The sequence below is a fragment of the Echinops telfairi genome, unplaced genomic scaffold, assembly GCF_000313985.2.
Source record: "Echinops telfairi isolate 266 unplaced genomic scaffold, ASM31398v2 ScPeMD7_2;HRSCAF=8, whole genome shotgun sequence".
Taxonomy (NCBI): domain Eukaryota; kingdom Metazoa; phylum Chordata; class Mammalia; order Afrosoricida; family Tenrecidae; genus Echinops; species Echinops telfairi.
In genome coordinates, this window is record NW_022103898.1 from 22,169,998 (window position 1) to 22,186,748 (window position 16,751).

At 53.4% G+C, this 16,751-nt stretch overlaps 1 protein-coding gene across 2 annotated transcripts in view; it reads right to left on the reverse strand.

Moving 5' to 3' along the window:
- The window catches only part of CHST11 (carbohydrate sulfotransferase 11), a 282,576-nt gene that overhangs the window by 116,690 nt on the left and 149,135 nt on the right, over positions 1-16,751 (reverse strand). For both annotated transcript variants that reach the window (XM_004700339.2, XM_004700340.2), the window contains exon 2: positions 16,117-16,202. In XM_004700339.2, the coding sequence (XP_004700396.1) occupies positions 16,117-16,202 (86 nt within the window). The remainder of the gene's footprint in view (positions 1-16,116; positions 16,203-16,751) is intronic.

The following is a 16,751-nucleotide window of genomic DNA, read 5'->3' on the forward strand; positions in this document are numbered from 1 at the left end:
CGGGGCTCAGGCAGTCTCGCTCCGATTCAGATGTGTCCCTTTGCAGAGATGACAAATTGTTCTTTGCCCAAGGACTTGCGGGTTTGCTCTTTGAAAGTAGAAACCAGAATGTTCCATCTGCAAAACCCAAGGGCTTGGGGTGAGGTATTTCCCTCCCTCCGAGGAGTCCTGATGGCGGGTGCACTTGGGGGACGAGTTAGCCCTTTCTTTCGTGCCTGGGAGATGCTGTGCTATTAGAAGCGGCCTGCTGAGTCCTGTGGCCAACCCTCCCCACAATGGACAAGGCCGAGGGCTGCCCTTACCCAGCCACCTGCTGGGGCTCGCGGTGACCGGAGTGGGTTATATGTTGGGCTGCTCACCGAAAGGTCAGCAGTTCAAAAGCACCAGCTGTGCCTTAGATGCCCCTTAAACGAGCAGCTGTGGTCCCTGAAGCAGGGCCCTGGTAATGCAGGGGTTACACGTCGTGCCACTGACCGCAAGGTGAGTGGTTCAAAACCACTCACAGGAGAGAGTTTTCTACTCCCATAAAGGGTTACAATCTCAAAAACCCACAGGGGCAGCTCGACCCTGTGCAAAGTGACTCTGAGTCAGATCCAACTTCATGGCAGTGAGTTTGTTGTTGCTGCTGAATCGGCTCTGTGCTTCTTGCCAAGGCTGTTGAGTGGCTCTAACTCATGGTGACCCCATAGACAGCGTCAAAGTGCAACTGTTCCCCAGGGCTTTCAAGGGCTGATTTGGGGAGGGAGGAGAGTAAATTGCCAGGCCTTTCTATCAGGGTGCCTCTGAGTTGCCTCAACCACCAGCTCCTTGGTCAGCCACTGGGAGGGTCACCCCATGGGCATCACCCCAGGCCTCAGCGAATTAGGAAAGAGGCTGGTCTGGAAGCAGATTCTGGGTTGGAAGCGGATGACAGGGGATCACCCAACAGCGTGTCCGCACTGAAGGCAGGCCCTGTTGGGAGAAGGGATTTGGAGGAAAATGACAGGCAGCCACTGTGCCTAGGCAGGGAAGAGCCCGAATTTTAAAAAGCACATCTAAATGCAGCCTCCGGCTCTCTTTTCTGGGTGGAAATACAGAAGGTTCCAAGTTCACGGAGCTCTTTTCTAGTTCTGGCTGATCTCTGGGCCAAGTACGCCTGGTCCTGGCCCGAGGATGCTCTGTCTGCCCCAGCGAGGTCCGAGGGCATTTTCAGGAGTCTGAGGAAGTAGGCAGCAGAGAAAGTTCCAGGCACAGGTTTGCGGTAGACACAGGCCCTCCCACCTGCTGCCCCCCACTCTGCCAGGTCTTCACTCAATTCATCCCACTGACAGAAAACCGCCAACTGCAGGCGAGGTTGTGGGGGAAGCGGAACGCTGGCACGTTGCTGGTGGCCTTGGAAAATGGCACAGCCAACAGTGGAAGCTTTTCAAGAGGAGGCCACCAAGGTACCAGTAATAGCAACAATAATAACTGGCATGTTTGACTCTTTACCATCAGCCAGTTTTCTAGGCACTTAGATTAAGTCGCTGGCTTTTCATGGGAACCCAAAGGTGTTTCCTATGGGGGAGAGTCCATTCTGCCTCAGGGTGCCCATACGGGGCAGAGATGAATTGCCCCTGAGGGTTTTCCGTGGCTAGAATCTAAGGGAGCAGACTGCTACCTCTCTGTCCCCAAAGAGTGGTGAGGACAGGCTGGAGCCACCGACTTTGTGGTTAGCAGTCAAACTCCTTCCAAGGGGACTGTTGTTGTCAGGTGCCAACGAGCCAGTTCCACCTCACAGAGCGCCTACGTCCACCAGGACAAAGCACTGCCCAGTCCTGTGCCATCCTCACAACTGTTCCCATGCTGGAGCCCTTAGTTGGGGCCACTGTGCCCATCCCTCTCTGTGAGGGTCCTCTTCTTTTGACTGACCCTCTACCAAGCACGATGTCCTTCTCCAGGGACTGGACCGTCCTGATCCCATGTTCGAAATACACAAAATTGAGCCTTGCCATCCACACACCTATGATGCAGTCTGACTATAGGTATGTCTTTCAAGACAAACGTCTCCTGAGCATCTTTTCTGTGGCTGGGCTGCAGTAGCCCTGGACATGCCATAAATGAGACACAGGCCCTGACCTCAAGGGGCTCAGGGCCTGGTGGCCCTTTGGCATCAAGTCCATTCTGACTCATAGTGACCATTTTAAGACTGTGAATCTTTACGGGAACAGGCAGCCTCATCTTTCTCCTGAGGCCTGGCTGGTGGGTTTGAACCACTGACCTCTGGTTAGCAGTCTAATGCCTTAACTTGCACAGCCACCAGGCCCCTTCATTTCAAATGTGTGTGGTCAGTGTCCTCAGCAAGAGAAATGTGGGCTGGGGGGTGGGGGTAGGGGATCAGGATGCACGTTTTGGACAGCCAGGAGCCACGTGGTGCTACTGAGCACTCGGCACCTGGCCAGTCCCAGTTGAGATGTGTTACAGCAGTGGCACTGAGGGGTCAGTGCTGGGCGGAGGTTCAAACCCAACAGCAGCTCCTCAAGGGAAAGATGAGGCTGTCTTTGAACAGCCTCGGACACCTTACATCGGTCTCTGGGAGCTGGAACTGACTAGATGGTAGAGTTTGGTTTTTCAGTTCGCTACGTCCCTGGTGTGCATGCTTCCTAGTCAACGACTCACCTGAAGCTGGGCAGTTTGAACCCAGCCAACAGCGCTGCAGAAGCAAGGCCTGGCAACCTGCTTCTGTCAAGATTTCGGCCAAGAAACACCGGCCCGGGTGTGTGTGTGTGTGTGTGTGTGTGTGTGTGTGTGCGTGCTAGTTCCACTCTGTCACATGTGGGGTGGGGTGTCATCAGGGGCCGGAACCAACTTAATGAACACAGGTTGGGTTTTTGGTTTGGGTATAAAAAACACACATCAGATCTCAAGGAGAGCCTGCAAATAATAAGCACAGGATGCCTTAAGGGGGAAAATGTACTGATTACATGGCTAAATGACACTATTTTGGATATGCTGGATTACGTAAAGGACCACTGGTGGGGCTACTAAACGGCGAGGTTGTTGGTTCGAGCCGACCAGCTGCTCTGTGGGACAGCCGCGAGGCTGTCTGCCAGCCAACCTTCACAGCCTTGGAAACCCTGCTGATAGGGTGGCGACGATCGGAATGAACTCAACGGCAGTGGGTTTGGGGGTTGGGGGCTAACGAAATGACAGTATTAAAATGAATAACACCTGGTTTTGTTTGCTTCTTTATTTGCGGTTCACTGTGCTTTCTAGAAAAAAATGAAAGGATCTGGATCTTTCCGCAGAGAAAGGGGAGGCTTTCTACTCCCGTAAAGTGTTCAGCGGCTCAGAAACACACGGGGCAGTTCTACTCTGTCCACGAGGGGCGCCACGAGTCGGCATTGACTCGATGGCACTAAGTTCTGTTCGGCATATGGTTCGCATTAAATGTTTAGAGCAGCAGTGCTGTTCTGGCTTGAGTAGTGGGGGGTTGAGAATCAAGGAAAGCTTCCTGGGGGAGGTTTCATCTGAGCTAGTACAAGCTCAGCACTGACTGAGCAGTTCACCATGCTGCTTGGAACCGGTGATCTCTAAGTCAGTCCCCAATGCCGGAACCGGGATTTTCCATCCCCGATTTTACACACCAGAAAAGGCTCAGGACTCTGTCCCCAAGCTCCCAGAATCTTGTTGGAGAGCCAGGTTGGGACATTGAGCCCCACCAGATCTGCAGGAAGGTTCTGGGAGGAGCTCCCCTCCACAGGAAGCAGGAGAACCATCCGGGCCTTGTTTCAGCTCTGCCCACCCGGAGGAGGTTGAAACCCAATCAACTGAGCAGCTCCTGGAGTTGTGGGATTCCCAGAAACATCAAAGTAGGTCGAGGCCTCGTGTCACTGAGGGTGATCAGGAAACGGTTTGGAAACTGCCAACATCGTTTGATCACTTGAATGCCCTTCTCCAGTTGAGCTGGGCCGGCTGACATCCACAGGCAGGCACAGAGAAACCCCACTAGGGTCTGAGACTACTGCCCAGATTTGAGTGGACGGGGTCCAATAAAGCTCCGGAAACAGAACAAGCCCTTGTCATGCGAGCCTGATTTGCATGAGGAGCAAATGATGAGCTCAAAGGCAGGGTGTCCCTGCTGCCCGCATGCAGGGGGTCGGACGGAACCAGTGGGCCTGAGGCGCCTGGCTGGGCACTAGGGGCATGGCGAGCATGGTCACAAGGAGGCTATTAGACGTAAGAGTTGATCCAGCCCATTTTCCAGGAGGTGGACTGACGGTGCACACGACGTATGTACACACACTGCACATATACATGCCTCCCCCCCACCGCCACTGGCATGCAAGGCCTTGTAAATGAGTGCACTGAGCTCACTCATCGAGTCTGCCAGACACAGAACATAAATCAAAATTGTTCAGAGCAGCTTCCAGGCAGGAGGAAATCATCTATCTTATTATTATTCAACTGAATTTCAAATACATCTCTGCAGATGTCTGGGCCAGCAGGAAGGGTGGAGGCAGCAGGGGCCCAGGCCCAGGCCCCCTCAGAAAGGTCCCAGGTTACCCAGCTCCTCCCAGGTCACGATGCCAACTGGCCATCACCAACAACCATCCTGGCCCTGCCCTGGCTACTTCTTGGACACGATTTCTAATCCTCACACCTGAAGCTTGGGGAGGTCCAGTTCCTGGTCCCATCATCCATCTGGGCTGGGAAGTCCCAGGCCTTCCAAGTATCCAGTCCTCTCCTTTACCCCAAACCATGTCTGACTCCAGAAACCCCTCCTGCCTGGCCTGATTGGAAATCTGAGCATGGCAGCCGCACTGGTTTAAGAATGGTACAGAGTGGGAGGATGGGGCAGTCAGTCTCTCTGCGCTGGCACTGACTCAGTGGGAGGTGGGGTGGGGTGGGGGTGGTCCACAGTGATCCAGTTTTTGCAATGGGTTTCTCCAGTCTATTGTAATTTGCGATGAATAATGAAGCATTCTCCCAAGTGCTGCGTTTAAGATCAGGCTAATGTAATATTTCATCTTGGCCGGCCAGCTGCCGTTCGTTCTGCTAGGCTGACAATAAGTAATATCTTTGCATAGGGAGCCAGTCTACAACGAAATCAATTAATCCGCGTTGGCTGGTAGACAGCTGTTGGGTCAAAGCGGATAATGAGATGGACCCGTCGTTTACCAGGTGGTTGATAATGAAGGGATTAATTGACCAGAGTTGGGGACCGGACAGCGTCTGCTCTTCCTGGCCTTCCCCACAGCCCCTTGGCAGCATCCTTCCTGGACAGCCAATCAGAGCACAGGGAGTGCTTCCCCAGTGCCCTTCAGAAAGGCCCTTCCCATGTCTGCCTGGACCAAGCCCGGCTCTCCTTAGAGCAGCGGTTCTCAACCTGCTGTGACCCACCAAATCATAAAATTATTTTCATCGATACTTCATAACTGTCATTTTACTACTGTTATGAATCAGGCGACCCCTGTGAAAGGGCCATTTGACCCCCAAAGGGGTCACAGCCCACAGGTTGAGAACAACTGCCTTAGAGGATTGAGCGGGGCATGGTTCCAGGTCCTTCCTGGTGCCTTGCCTGGGGTCACTGGATATGGGAGGTTAGCTTCTTGGCCGTGTCCACCCAATTTTGGCTAACACGCAGGCTATCAGAGGCAGGACTGAAGCAGAGACCCCATCCTAGCCGACAGGTGGGGCTAAGTGCAAAGATAAATAAATAAATAAATAACGTGGGAGGTGGGAGGTTCATCTACAAAGATGCATCCCTCCGTGGGGATGCTCTGCCTGGTCTTTCACATCATGGGTTATGTTAGAATCAAGAAGAGCCCTGGTGGCATAGGGGGTTACATGCTGGGCTGCTAACCACGGGTCAGCCGTTCGAACCCGCGAGCTGCTCTAAGGGAGAAAGATGAGGCTCTCTGCTCTGGGAAAGAGTTAACCGTCTCGGAAGCCCACAGGGGCAGGTCTACTCTGCCCTCTAGGGTCGCCGTGAGTCAGCATGGACTCGATGGCAGAGTCTGGTTTGGGAGTTGGCATCAAAGAATCAGAGATGGTCTCGCTCTTTAAAAACTGTTTCACTGACATACACTTTCTATACAATGCAATCCAATGGTTGAACCACATCTAAAAGAGTTGTACAATCATCACCACAATCACTTGCTGATCATTCTCTTCATTCTTGTATCCGCTCCCCATTGGCCCAGCCTCCCCTGTCATAACCCTGAGGGTCAGTTATCTAGTCACGGTCTCTACCGATTTACCTACTCTGGAGTTCATATTTGTAAAACCCCACCAGCAACAACGAAGTAAACCACAGATCAACGTCAATGCAAAGAAAGCTGATAATTACAAACACAGAGCAGGTTAAAATGACCCAACGTGGAAACAGACAGAGGTGGGCTGCTCAGTTGTACACCAGGGCAATAGGACAAAGCTATTCACATATCTGGGTGATGGCCCAGGGTGCTCAGTGGAGGCTCTGAAAGAGTGAGATTTCTAGAATGTCAAGAACTTCCAGCCCAGCACTCAGGCCCTTTGAGACTCCCTGGTTGGTGCTCTATTGCCAACAGTTGGAGGGTGAAGTCCACTCAGAAGCAAGCTGAAGAAAGGCCTGGCCATCAACTTCTGAAAACCCTTTAGGACACAGTTGTACTGTCACACACGTGGGGGGGGTGGGGATGCAGGCGCAGACACACACACACACACCAAATTCACTGTTGTTGAGTGGATTCTGACTCACAGTGACACTCTAGGGCAGGGCAGAGCTGCCCCTGTGAGTTTCTGAGACTGTAACTGTTTACAGGAGTAGAAAGCTCCGTCTTCCTCCCAAAGATCAGCTGGTGGTTTTGAACTGCTGACCGCATGGATTGCAGCCCAACTCCTAACCAATGCACCACCGGGCTGCTTAGGCGGTCACGAGGAATTGAACAAGGACTCGCTGGCACCGAACAATGACTTTTAATAAGTGGCTGCAGAAGAATCCAGTTTGGGCAAGCATTGCTGAGCGGGGGTGGAAGCTGGGCCTAGAGAGAGGTGTTCCTCCCCGGGGCTACGACAAGCTTTAATCAATCTGGAGCCACCCGCTGAACCGAGGACCTGGCTTCCACGTTTTGCTCATGTCTGCTACCTTAGAGCAGAGGAAGGCTCTCCTTGGCTCGGAACAGCGTCGGGCTCCTGAAGCAAAGTGTAAGCCTGCAGTTGTTTGCTAAACAACGTCTGTGTGGTCTGGAGGTGCAGCAGTGAAAGCCCTGGCTACTAACTCCAAGGTCAGCAGCGTGAACCCACCAGTCGCTCTTGTGGGAGAAAGAAGCGGCACCCTCAACAGCCCCGCGTGGCAGCTCTGCTCGGTCCCGCGGGGCTCCTCTGAGTCGACGCTGCAGTTTGCACTGTGCTTTCTGTACTGTGCCTTAAGCCTCAGCCCCCGGCTGGGAATTTCACAGCTGGTCCTGGGCAGGGCCCAGGCCTCAGCCTCATTCACTGGGAGATCGAACCTCAAGGAAGCATTTTTCCCACCTGCGAGAAATAAAGAAAATAACAACACCCCACCACCACCACCACCACCACCACCACCACCAACCCCATGTACATGCACACACACAGAAAGATAAAGCAGCCGGCTCTGTCCCCACTACCCGCTGGCTCCATTCTGGCATTGAGGATCTGGGTGACCTTGGCAAATTGCTTGAGCCTTCTGAACATCCTTCAACTTATCTGGGGGAAATGGGGTCACAAGATACCTTCTATCTTCCTTTGCCAGTGTCGCCACACTAGAAATGCCACAACTGGGCAGGCTGAAATAACAAATGGATCACCTAGAGGCTCTGGAAGTTAAAAGTACAAATCAGGGTGGATGTACCCGTCTTCCCCCAGGTACCTGCGACTGTGTGTCTAGTCTGCTCTTTGTGGCCCCTGGTTCTTTTTATTTCACTCTAAATGAATTTTTCATTGTGAATTAGCTGTGGCAATCTGCTCCTTCTGCAAATCAGAAATGATGAGATTTAACACCCACCCTACTAGGGTGTGATCTAATTAACACAACAACTTACCAGTATAACTCACTGCCATCGATTGGATTCTGATTCATGCCATCCTTATAAGGATAGGGTAGAACTGCCCCTGTGGGTTTCCGAGACTGGTACTCTTTATGGAAGTAGAGAGGCCCATCTTTCTCCCTCGGCGCGGCAGGTGATTTTGAACTGTTAACCTGGAGGTTAGCAGCCCAACGTGTAACCATGACACCACCAAGTTGTACAGTTTCTATGAAGGAGTGATCTAATTAACACAACAAAGAAGCCCTCTTTCCAAACAGAGCTATCAGAACAGGGAAAGGCACGAGGATTCAAACACTTATTGAGGGATTGGGGTGGGGTGGGGGGGGACAGATACAGTACGTTTAATAGCTAACCCTTGTCTTTAAGGGTTGTTGTGAAGATTAAATGAGATGAATGTGAAAATGCCTACAATTGTCAGGGACGTGGACAGAGCACCTTTCCCCCCTTTCCTTCTCCTCTTCCTATCCATCCTTCTTCTAGAGCTCAGCCCACTGAGGCAGCCACATCTTTCTCCCAAAGAGCACAGCTGGTGGATCTGAACCGCCTATCTTCCAGTTAGCAGCCACTGCACGGTCAGGGCTCCCATGGAAGGGCGTCTCAGCTGCTTGCCTTTTCTGCGATGATGAATTAGGCTGCTGCAAACTCAGTTGCACAAGTCACCCCACTCTCAGAGTCTTTGGAGCCTTCCCCCCGCCCCCCTCCTTATTGATTTTGCTGCTTTATAAAGGTTGATCTACTGGTGTAGATTCCTTCATCTGGTCCCCAAAGATGCCTAAGAAAGGCTACAGACCACTTGACCTGGTGCTCACACAATCCTCCTGGACTCAGACACCAAAAGCCAGCTCCATCCATATTCAGACTCAAGGTGACCCCGTGTGTGGCATAGCAGAACCCCAAGCACTCTGCCCACAGGCGTGCCAAGGTCAAGCTTCTTGAAACAGAGCACTAGACTGTCTACCAAGATGCCGAGGATGTACTGGAACCATCAACCTCTTGATTGATAATGGAAGGCGGAACTGTTTCCTTCACCTGGGGAGGCTTCAGTTTATCGGGATCCACAATCAACGCTCGTGGAAGCAGCGGTCAAGAAATCAAACGGTGTGTGGGCACATCTACGGCACTAAACAGAATCCTCTTTAAGGTGTTGAAAAGCAAAGCTGTCCCTCTGAGGACCCCAGACCTGGTACTTCCAGTTGCCTGACATGCCTGCGAACGCTGGACGAGGCAGGAAGACGACGAAAAAGGGATGCCTTTGAATGGCGGTGCTGGAGAAGACCGCCGAAAGCCCCACGGGCTGCCCGGAGAACACTCAAGTCCGTCTCCGAGCAAGTCAAGTCGGAAGGCTTCTTGGCACCCAGGATGGTGGGATTCATCTCACAGTCTTCGGGGGACGTGCTCTCGGAAGCCACCAGTTCCCGGAGAAGGACTTCCTGCTTGGTTTAAGACAGCACAGAGGAAGACCCACGATGAGATGGATTGACACCGTGGCTGCAACAATGGGTTCAAGCCTAACAACAATTGTGAGTGAGGTGCAGCACTGGGCCGGGTGGTGTTCTCTTGTACGTAGGATCCCTGTGAGTTGCAAGGCACCCTGGTGGCGTCCTGGGTTATGAGCTGAGTTGCTAACCACAAGGTCAGCAGTTTAAACTCAGCACACTCCTTGGGAGAAAGACTGGGCTTTCTACTCCAGCAAAGACTTGCAGCCTTGGAAACCCACGGGGCAGTTCTGCTCTGTCATAGAAGGTCGCAATGAGCTGGAGCTCAATCCCAGCCTAAGAGTTCAAAAGCCATTGTCACCCAAGTACTCAGCAGGGAGACAAACACCGGCCAGCCTGGCTGGGTATACCTCTTCCTGGAACATGGTAACCACAGAGCAGTGGGGAGGCTAATGGTCAAAATAGGCAGCCCTATAGGCTGGAACCACAGGAGTGGGACTGGGAAGGCTTCAGGGAACCGGGGAGAGGGCCCAACAGGTGGGCGAGGCAGAAGGACTAGCTGTCTCGCCCTTGCTGGCATTTGAGGGCAATTATGCCCTATTCACGGCTGACAGGGCAGCTCTGCCTTGTGGGGCGAAGCCAAGCCGAGGCGGCCCACAAATATGCAGTTGGCAACTCCTGAACTCTCCGGGGCCCGGCGACAGCTGAGCTGATCAGCAATTACATTTTATTTTGGGGCCAGGGAGGCAGCAGAGAACTGGGAAATTATACGACATCAGGGTGCAGCTTCTCCAAGAATATTCTCCAAGAATATCAACTACAGACTTAAAAAAAACAATGACTTTTTTTTTGGTTTGTTTAAATGATTCGAGGTTTGCGGGCACTAAAAATAAGCAAACCTTGGATAGCAAAACCAGATTATGGCCAACTGTCCCAAGGGGCTTTGAAGCCTTGGTCCGACGGCAATGGTGGGGTGAACTTTTGTTTTTCTTTGTCGGGGATCGTGACTGCTGAGAGAAGACGATGACCTTGGTGTGAAGGTTTTGTGGCCCGGGGCTGTCAGCTGGCTCTGCGGCATGGCGGCCCTGTGTACAATAGGAACAAACACGCCCCAGTCTGTCTTACACTTGCCTCACCCGCACCGTTGTGTCTGAGCCCACTGTTCTAGCCACTGTGCCAATCCTTCTCATTTGGGGGCCTTCCTCTTTCTCGATGCCCCTGTACCTTACCAAGCAGACGTCCTTCTCTCCTGATCACGTGCCCAGCGTACGTGAGATGAAGGGGCACCGGCCTTGCTTCCAAAGAGCATTCTGGCTGCGCTTCTTCCAAAGTAGAGATGCTTGGTCTTCTGGTGGTCCGTGGTACTTTCCACAACCCTCTGCAGCACCTCATTTATAAACCCTGGATTTCCTTTCACAAGCCTAGGAGGCGATGGGGAGCACCGTGGCCTGAGTGCACTGCAGTCAGTGCACAGCCTGATGGGAAAACCAAAGCAGTGGCCTTGGGCTTGAATCCTCACAGGGTTGGGCCCACGGTATGACCTTGAGCAAAGGATAGAATGTTCTAGGCTCATCTACTCCCATGCATCTGAGCCCGGGGTGTGATGTGTCCTCCACAAAAGACATGGTGAAGTCCTCATCCTGTAAATGTCGCCCGGTTTAGAAATGGGGCCTTCGACGATCCGGTCAGTTAAACTAACAGGAAGTCCTAACGGAGAACCCGTGGCCGTCAAGTCGAGTCTGACCTCCAAATGGAGAACGGCTCCCCAGCGTTTCTGAGACTGCAAATCTTGATGGGAACAGAGAGCCTCATGTTTCTCCTGAGAAGTGGATGGTGGGTTTGAACCACCAATGTTGGAAATTTGCAGCCCAACGCCTAAGCCGTAGTCTGCTTTCTGGGCTCCTTTGAACAGGGCTTTTGTACTTCCATAAAGAGCGATTTTCTTGGAAACTCAGAGGAGGCAGTTCTACCCTGTCCTTTAGGATCGCTGAGTCGGCATCCACTCTACGACAGTGAGTTTGGTTTGGGGGTTTTTAACAGAGTCAGGTGGGCCCTTATTTGAGAGTTTCCCATAAAAGAGACGCAGGAGGACGGCGACAGGATTACCTTGGAGCTGCAAGTCGGGGACATTTGGGGCTTCCAGAAGGCAAGAGAAAGGACCTTTCCTCCTGAGCAATGTTTCTCAAAGTGGGTGATGTCACCCCTGGGAGGGTGCTGTAACCATGGGGGTGGAGGGCACTGCAAAAGCAGATTGCTACAGTTTATCCTGGATTAGGAGCTATAGCACAAAAGTTTTTAATTGCTGGGGCGGGGGGTGCACATGACTGAGTAAATTTCGCCCCCCGAAAAGCGGGCAGCAGACTAAGTTAAGTTTGGGGGTCTAGGTCCTCGAGCTGTCAGTGAGAACAAGGGCGGGCTGACACCCTTTGCGCAGACTCCGAGCTGTGAGACACTATCTCTCCGATCTGGTAAGCTGCCCAGTTTGTGGTATTTCTTCATGGCAGCGGCAGGAAATGCATACAAAGACCCCTCCCTGTCCAGGCTTCGGGCATGATAGTATTTCCAAGTCTCTGTATAACCAAACCAAACTCACTGCCAGCGAGCCCGTCCTGAAACGTGGCAAGTCTGGTTGGCACCGTGGGTAATGAATTAGAGGGGTCCCTGCAAGGCCAGCAGCTCAACACTACCAGCAGCCGCTCTGAAGGAACGTGAAACAAGGAGAGGTTTTCTACTACCACAGAGAGTCCCAGTCTCAGGAACACCCCGGGGCAGTTCTCCTCTGCCCTACAGCGCGGCTAAGAGTCTGAGCCTCCACATGGGACCTGGCCTCTCGCCCCAGCACGTGGCGACTAAGACAGGGCCTTCTGGATGCTCAGGTTGGGTTCTTGTCTCCCCCCCATGGTTCCTGCTTTCACGGCGATACAGCAAACACGCCTCTCCAGTCAGTAACAGAAGGGGAAGCTCCACCTCTGGGCACGGTTCAGATTCTACTGCTTAGAGGGTTTGTCATCTGCCTCTGGGGTAACGGCGTTCGGGGTTGACTACTTCAACAGCCGGGCTGGTTGGGAAATACAACAACCAGCAGCCAAGGCCCATGAGGGGCTGGGTGAGTAACGGTCTCAGAGACGAAGTAAGCCCTCACTTCCTCCTCTCCTAATGCCTAGCTGAGGCAGCTCCAAAGGTCCCCAAGATGGCCCCGCTGGCCCTGCGTGGGAAGAGGACATCACGGCAGCTTGTAAAGGAAACCAGGCCGAGGAAAAACATCCCGAGGAAACACCATGACTTTCCTGCAGGGACACTTCCCTGGTGGCCACCCGAAGGGACTAGACAGCTTGCCCAAGACATTCCTGATGGCAGAGGATGAGTCACCCGCCCCCCTTTCACGGATGACACCCAGCGCTGCCTCCTCAGTCCTGCCAGTTGCCACCAAGTAGGCTCTGACTCATGGTTACCCACGCATCTCACAGTGAGCTGCATTCCACAAGGATTCCCCGAGCTGGTTTTTAATAGAGGGTCACCAGGACTTTCTTCTAAGGCACTTCTGGGGGGACTCAAACCTCCAACCTTTCCGTCAGCCATCTGCCAACCCTGTGAACCAGTGGTACCACCCAGGGATTTCCCAAAGCCCTCAAAAACTGACTGCTACCAAGTCAATTCTAAGTCTCAGAGTCCCTAGAAGCGCAGCGTGAGGCTGTCAATCTTTACAGATGCAGAAAGCCTCGTTTTCCTCCCAGAGAGCAGCTGCTAGGTTTGAACTGCCAGCCTTGTGGTTAACAGCCCAATGAGTGACCCACTACCCCACCAGAGCTCCCTGCTAAAACCCTGGCCTTCTGGTCCATGAGAATCTTGCCCAGTCAACACTCAGCACTATGGGAAGAAAGGCAGCCCCTGACCTAGGAGGGCCTGGCCTCCTTCTTTGATTGGTTTACAAGAGAAGCAGGCGGGGGACCCAACTTGTCAGTCGGCTCAGCCCCGTCAACCTGGGAAAGTGGAGTAACCAGGCCTGTTGGCCTAAGCTCCCATGGCCTGTGCACCGCATGTGCCCAATGCCTCCCCCTTTAAAGAAACAGGAAACCAAACCCACAGCCATCAAGTTGATGCTGACTCACAGCGACCCTGTTAGACAGAGTAGAACTGCCCCCCAAGATTTGTAGGAGAAGAAAGCCCCGTCTTTCCCCATCAGAGAAGCTGTGGCTTTGAACTGCTGACCTGGCAGTTGGCAGCCGTGTGGGCTCCAGAAGAAACAGAGGGAGACCCAGTAATGGCAAAGGAGTACATGGACCAGTGAGTGAACAAGCCTGTGAATGGCATTACTCCAGGGGAAGGCCCAGCACCAAGTGCACCCCTGCAGGGTGGTGGGAGTCAGTTAATCACTGAGCAGCAGTTCCAGCTCACAGTGGCCTGGACATTCGCTACAGAGTAATAAATATGCCTAGGTAAGCCTGTGCTTACCTGGCTGGATGGGGAATCCACCTGCCTAACAGTGAAATGCTCTTGGGTTCGCCTTCCCGAAGAGCCGTTTGTTAGCCCGTTGTGTGGGCGACTGCATCCACCCCTCTCCCTGAGGCTTCCCTCCTTTTCCTGACTCTCTACCTCTGTGGTCACAATGCCTCTGCTAGCGACTGCTTTCCCCAACACCAGGTCCCAAGCAACAAGCAGAAGCCTCACCGGCACGCTTCTAAGGCCCCTGTTGGTGGGAGTGGTTACCTCCAAGTGCTGAAAGAGGAGCAGCTGTCCCGGGAGGTTCTGCAGCTTAGTAACGATGAATCCGGATTTGGACCCAGTCTGGCTTGGAAGCCCAGGCTTCCGCTACTGAAGTTGCCCTCTAAACCATGATCCGACGACAAGAGGCCATTCGACTGGCTACCTGGGGACTGCGAGCCCCAGGGTCTGCAGTTTGAAACCACCTGCAGCTCCACGGGAGAAAGACTGGGCTTTCTAGTCCCATCAACAGTTAGAGTCTCGGAACCCCAGCCCCCGGCACTGACTCCCCGGTAGTGGACTTGGAGTGTTTCTAACAAGGACTCATCATGTGCTCCGCGCTGCACACCTGTTAGAGGTGAAGTGCGAATCTGGAGCTGGATCTTCGTGCTCTCAACCACAGATATTTGGGGGTGCCCGCCCTAAGCCAGGCTCTGTGTTAGGTGCTAGTGATGGACTTGCCACCCCAAGAGGCCCTTCCCATGCTACCCCAACACCTGGGAAAGCAGTAGCGCGCCGACCGTTTGGTTTTGAAGAAGAAAATGATTGGAGGGCGGGAATGGCGATGGCTTGCATCTGAGTTGCCTGTGCAATTCTCAGAGCAGCCCATCAGACACCCACCCTCTGTCCAAGCCTCGATTGCACCGGCTCCTGGGGACGGGGGTGTGAACAAGCTGGGAGACCTGCCTGCCATCATGAAAACAGTCCCTGACCAGAGAAACCCCGATCTCAAGTTCCCTGTAAAGTTCCTCCAGGTCAAGGATCCCTCCACACTACTCCCGAAGTGGGAGACTTGTGGTGGGGTTCCGTTCTAAGGACGCCATCCTCTCAGTCGGATCTCCTTTGTCTTGTTTGGCTCATTATTATCAGGCCTCTGATGACCAGTAGCTTTATTAATCTGACAGTGTGTTGAATTGAGGTGGTGGGGGCTGAGGGGGGTGGCTTCACCTGGCTAGGTCACTCATGATGGACAGCCTGGGGAGTTTCCTTTCTAGAAGCAGCTGTGGGGTACGCAGAGTCTCACTGTCATCCCTTGGCAGAACATCTGGAAACCCAGCACCTCTGATGCCCAAGCACTGTCCTTCCCGAACCAAGCACCTCAGCCCACAAATTAAGAACTGAATACAAAATGCTGCCTAGAGAACAAAGTCAAACCAGAACTTTCCTCCCCCTCTCTCTCCTCAGCAGCTGTCAAAAACAGACAGTTGTCAATCGTTGTTCACTCATCAGCTCTCAACATCAAGGGCTAATTAATGCTCCCAGCCCTGGAGTGGCCACAGCAAGACACACACCCATCCCAAGGAAGCCATTGCCATAGCAACCAGACCTCCTTCACTCTGCTCCTGGCTTTCCAAGGAGGATCCCCCAGCCCCCACCCACTCCCCGTTGGAATGATTTCCTTCACAGAGCAGCCAGCTCTTTTCCTAATTGATGGCACACAGTCCACGTTTGCTGCCTTGTTAAATTAATGAGTCACATTCACGTCACAGGCACTTAGCAGAGAGTCCCTGCACACGAAGGCATCTTGGCAAGCTGGCATGGCACAGCTGAGATGGGGCATGTGGGACATTGTTGGGCTTGAATGATGGGCTGTGGGAGCGGGGCGAGTTTGCCTGTCTGCGCACACTTTCTGCAGTGGCCCCTCACAGGAGACAGCCCAGGCAGGCCAGCTCTTCAATGGGACCTGGGATTGTGGGGACTCCCAACGCCAAACCCCAGGTGGGTCCGCAAGCTGCATCCTACACCGCGAGAGGCACTGCCCCTGATCTCGACACTCCTCGTGGGGACAGGCGTTTGGGGACAGTATACAGAAAAGGGGGAACTGAAACGACAGATGTGGGAGGAAACGTTCCAAAATCCCAAGAGTCACGCTACTGGAATCTTGCGGCCAGAAAAACACGAACCATTCTGAGAACAAACGGAGCCCGAAGGCCAAGCCACACAAGTGAGCCCTTTCGGAGGCTTACCTGGGTGGGGTTGTAGAGCTCCTGCAGGGGGCTGCGGGACCCCTTCCGACAGCAGATGTCCACACCAAAGGGATTCCTCCGCATGACTGGGGAGAGAAAGTAAAGGCTCATCAGAGAGGGCAACAAGGGCTTGTCTGAGTGAGGAGGGAGCAGACGGAAGAAGCAACCAGAGGAAGGCAGAGTAGCTGGCGTGGAACGCAAGGGGTTTCGGTTCCCAATGCTGCCCCTAACTCGTGTCTGTGCCTCGCCACTGTCCTCCCCACACACAAACCACAGAGCCAAGGGGTCCCCTCCAAGACTTGGCCACCTGAACTTTGCAGTGGAGCTGTGTTCCACAGGATTTTCGATGGCTGGGGTCCCCCCAAAGCAGATCTCCAGGAGGCCTGCCATCCGACGCTCCAGGCTGGGCTGGGGCCCTGTACTGAACCGTTTGCACTACCCAAGGGCTCCTTCTCCACGACCCCAAACACGGGTGCCTTCTAAACCATCCCAACTCATCCCATCCCGGTAGGGCAGAGTAGAACAGCCCAGGGGGCTTTCCAAGGCTATGGCTTACAAGTCAGACTGCTAGCCACCAGGTCAGCAGTTCAGAACCACCTGTCTCTCCAAGGGAGATAGGTAAGGCCTCTGCTCCC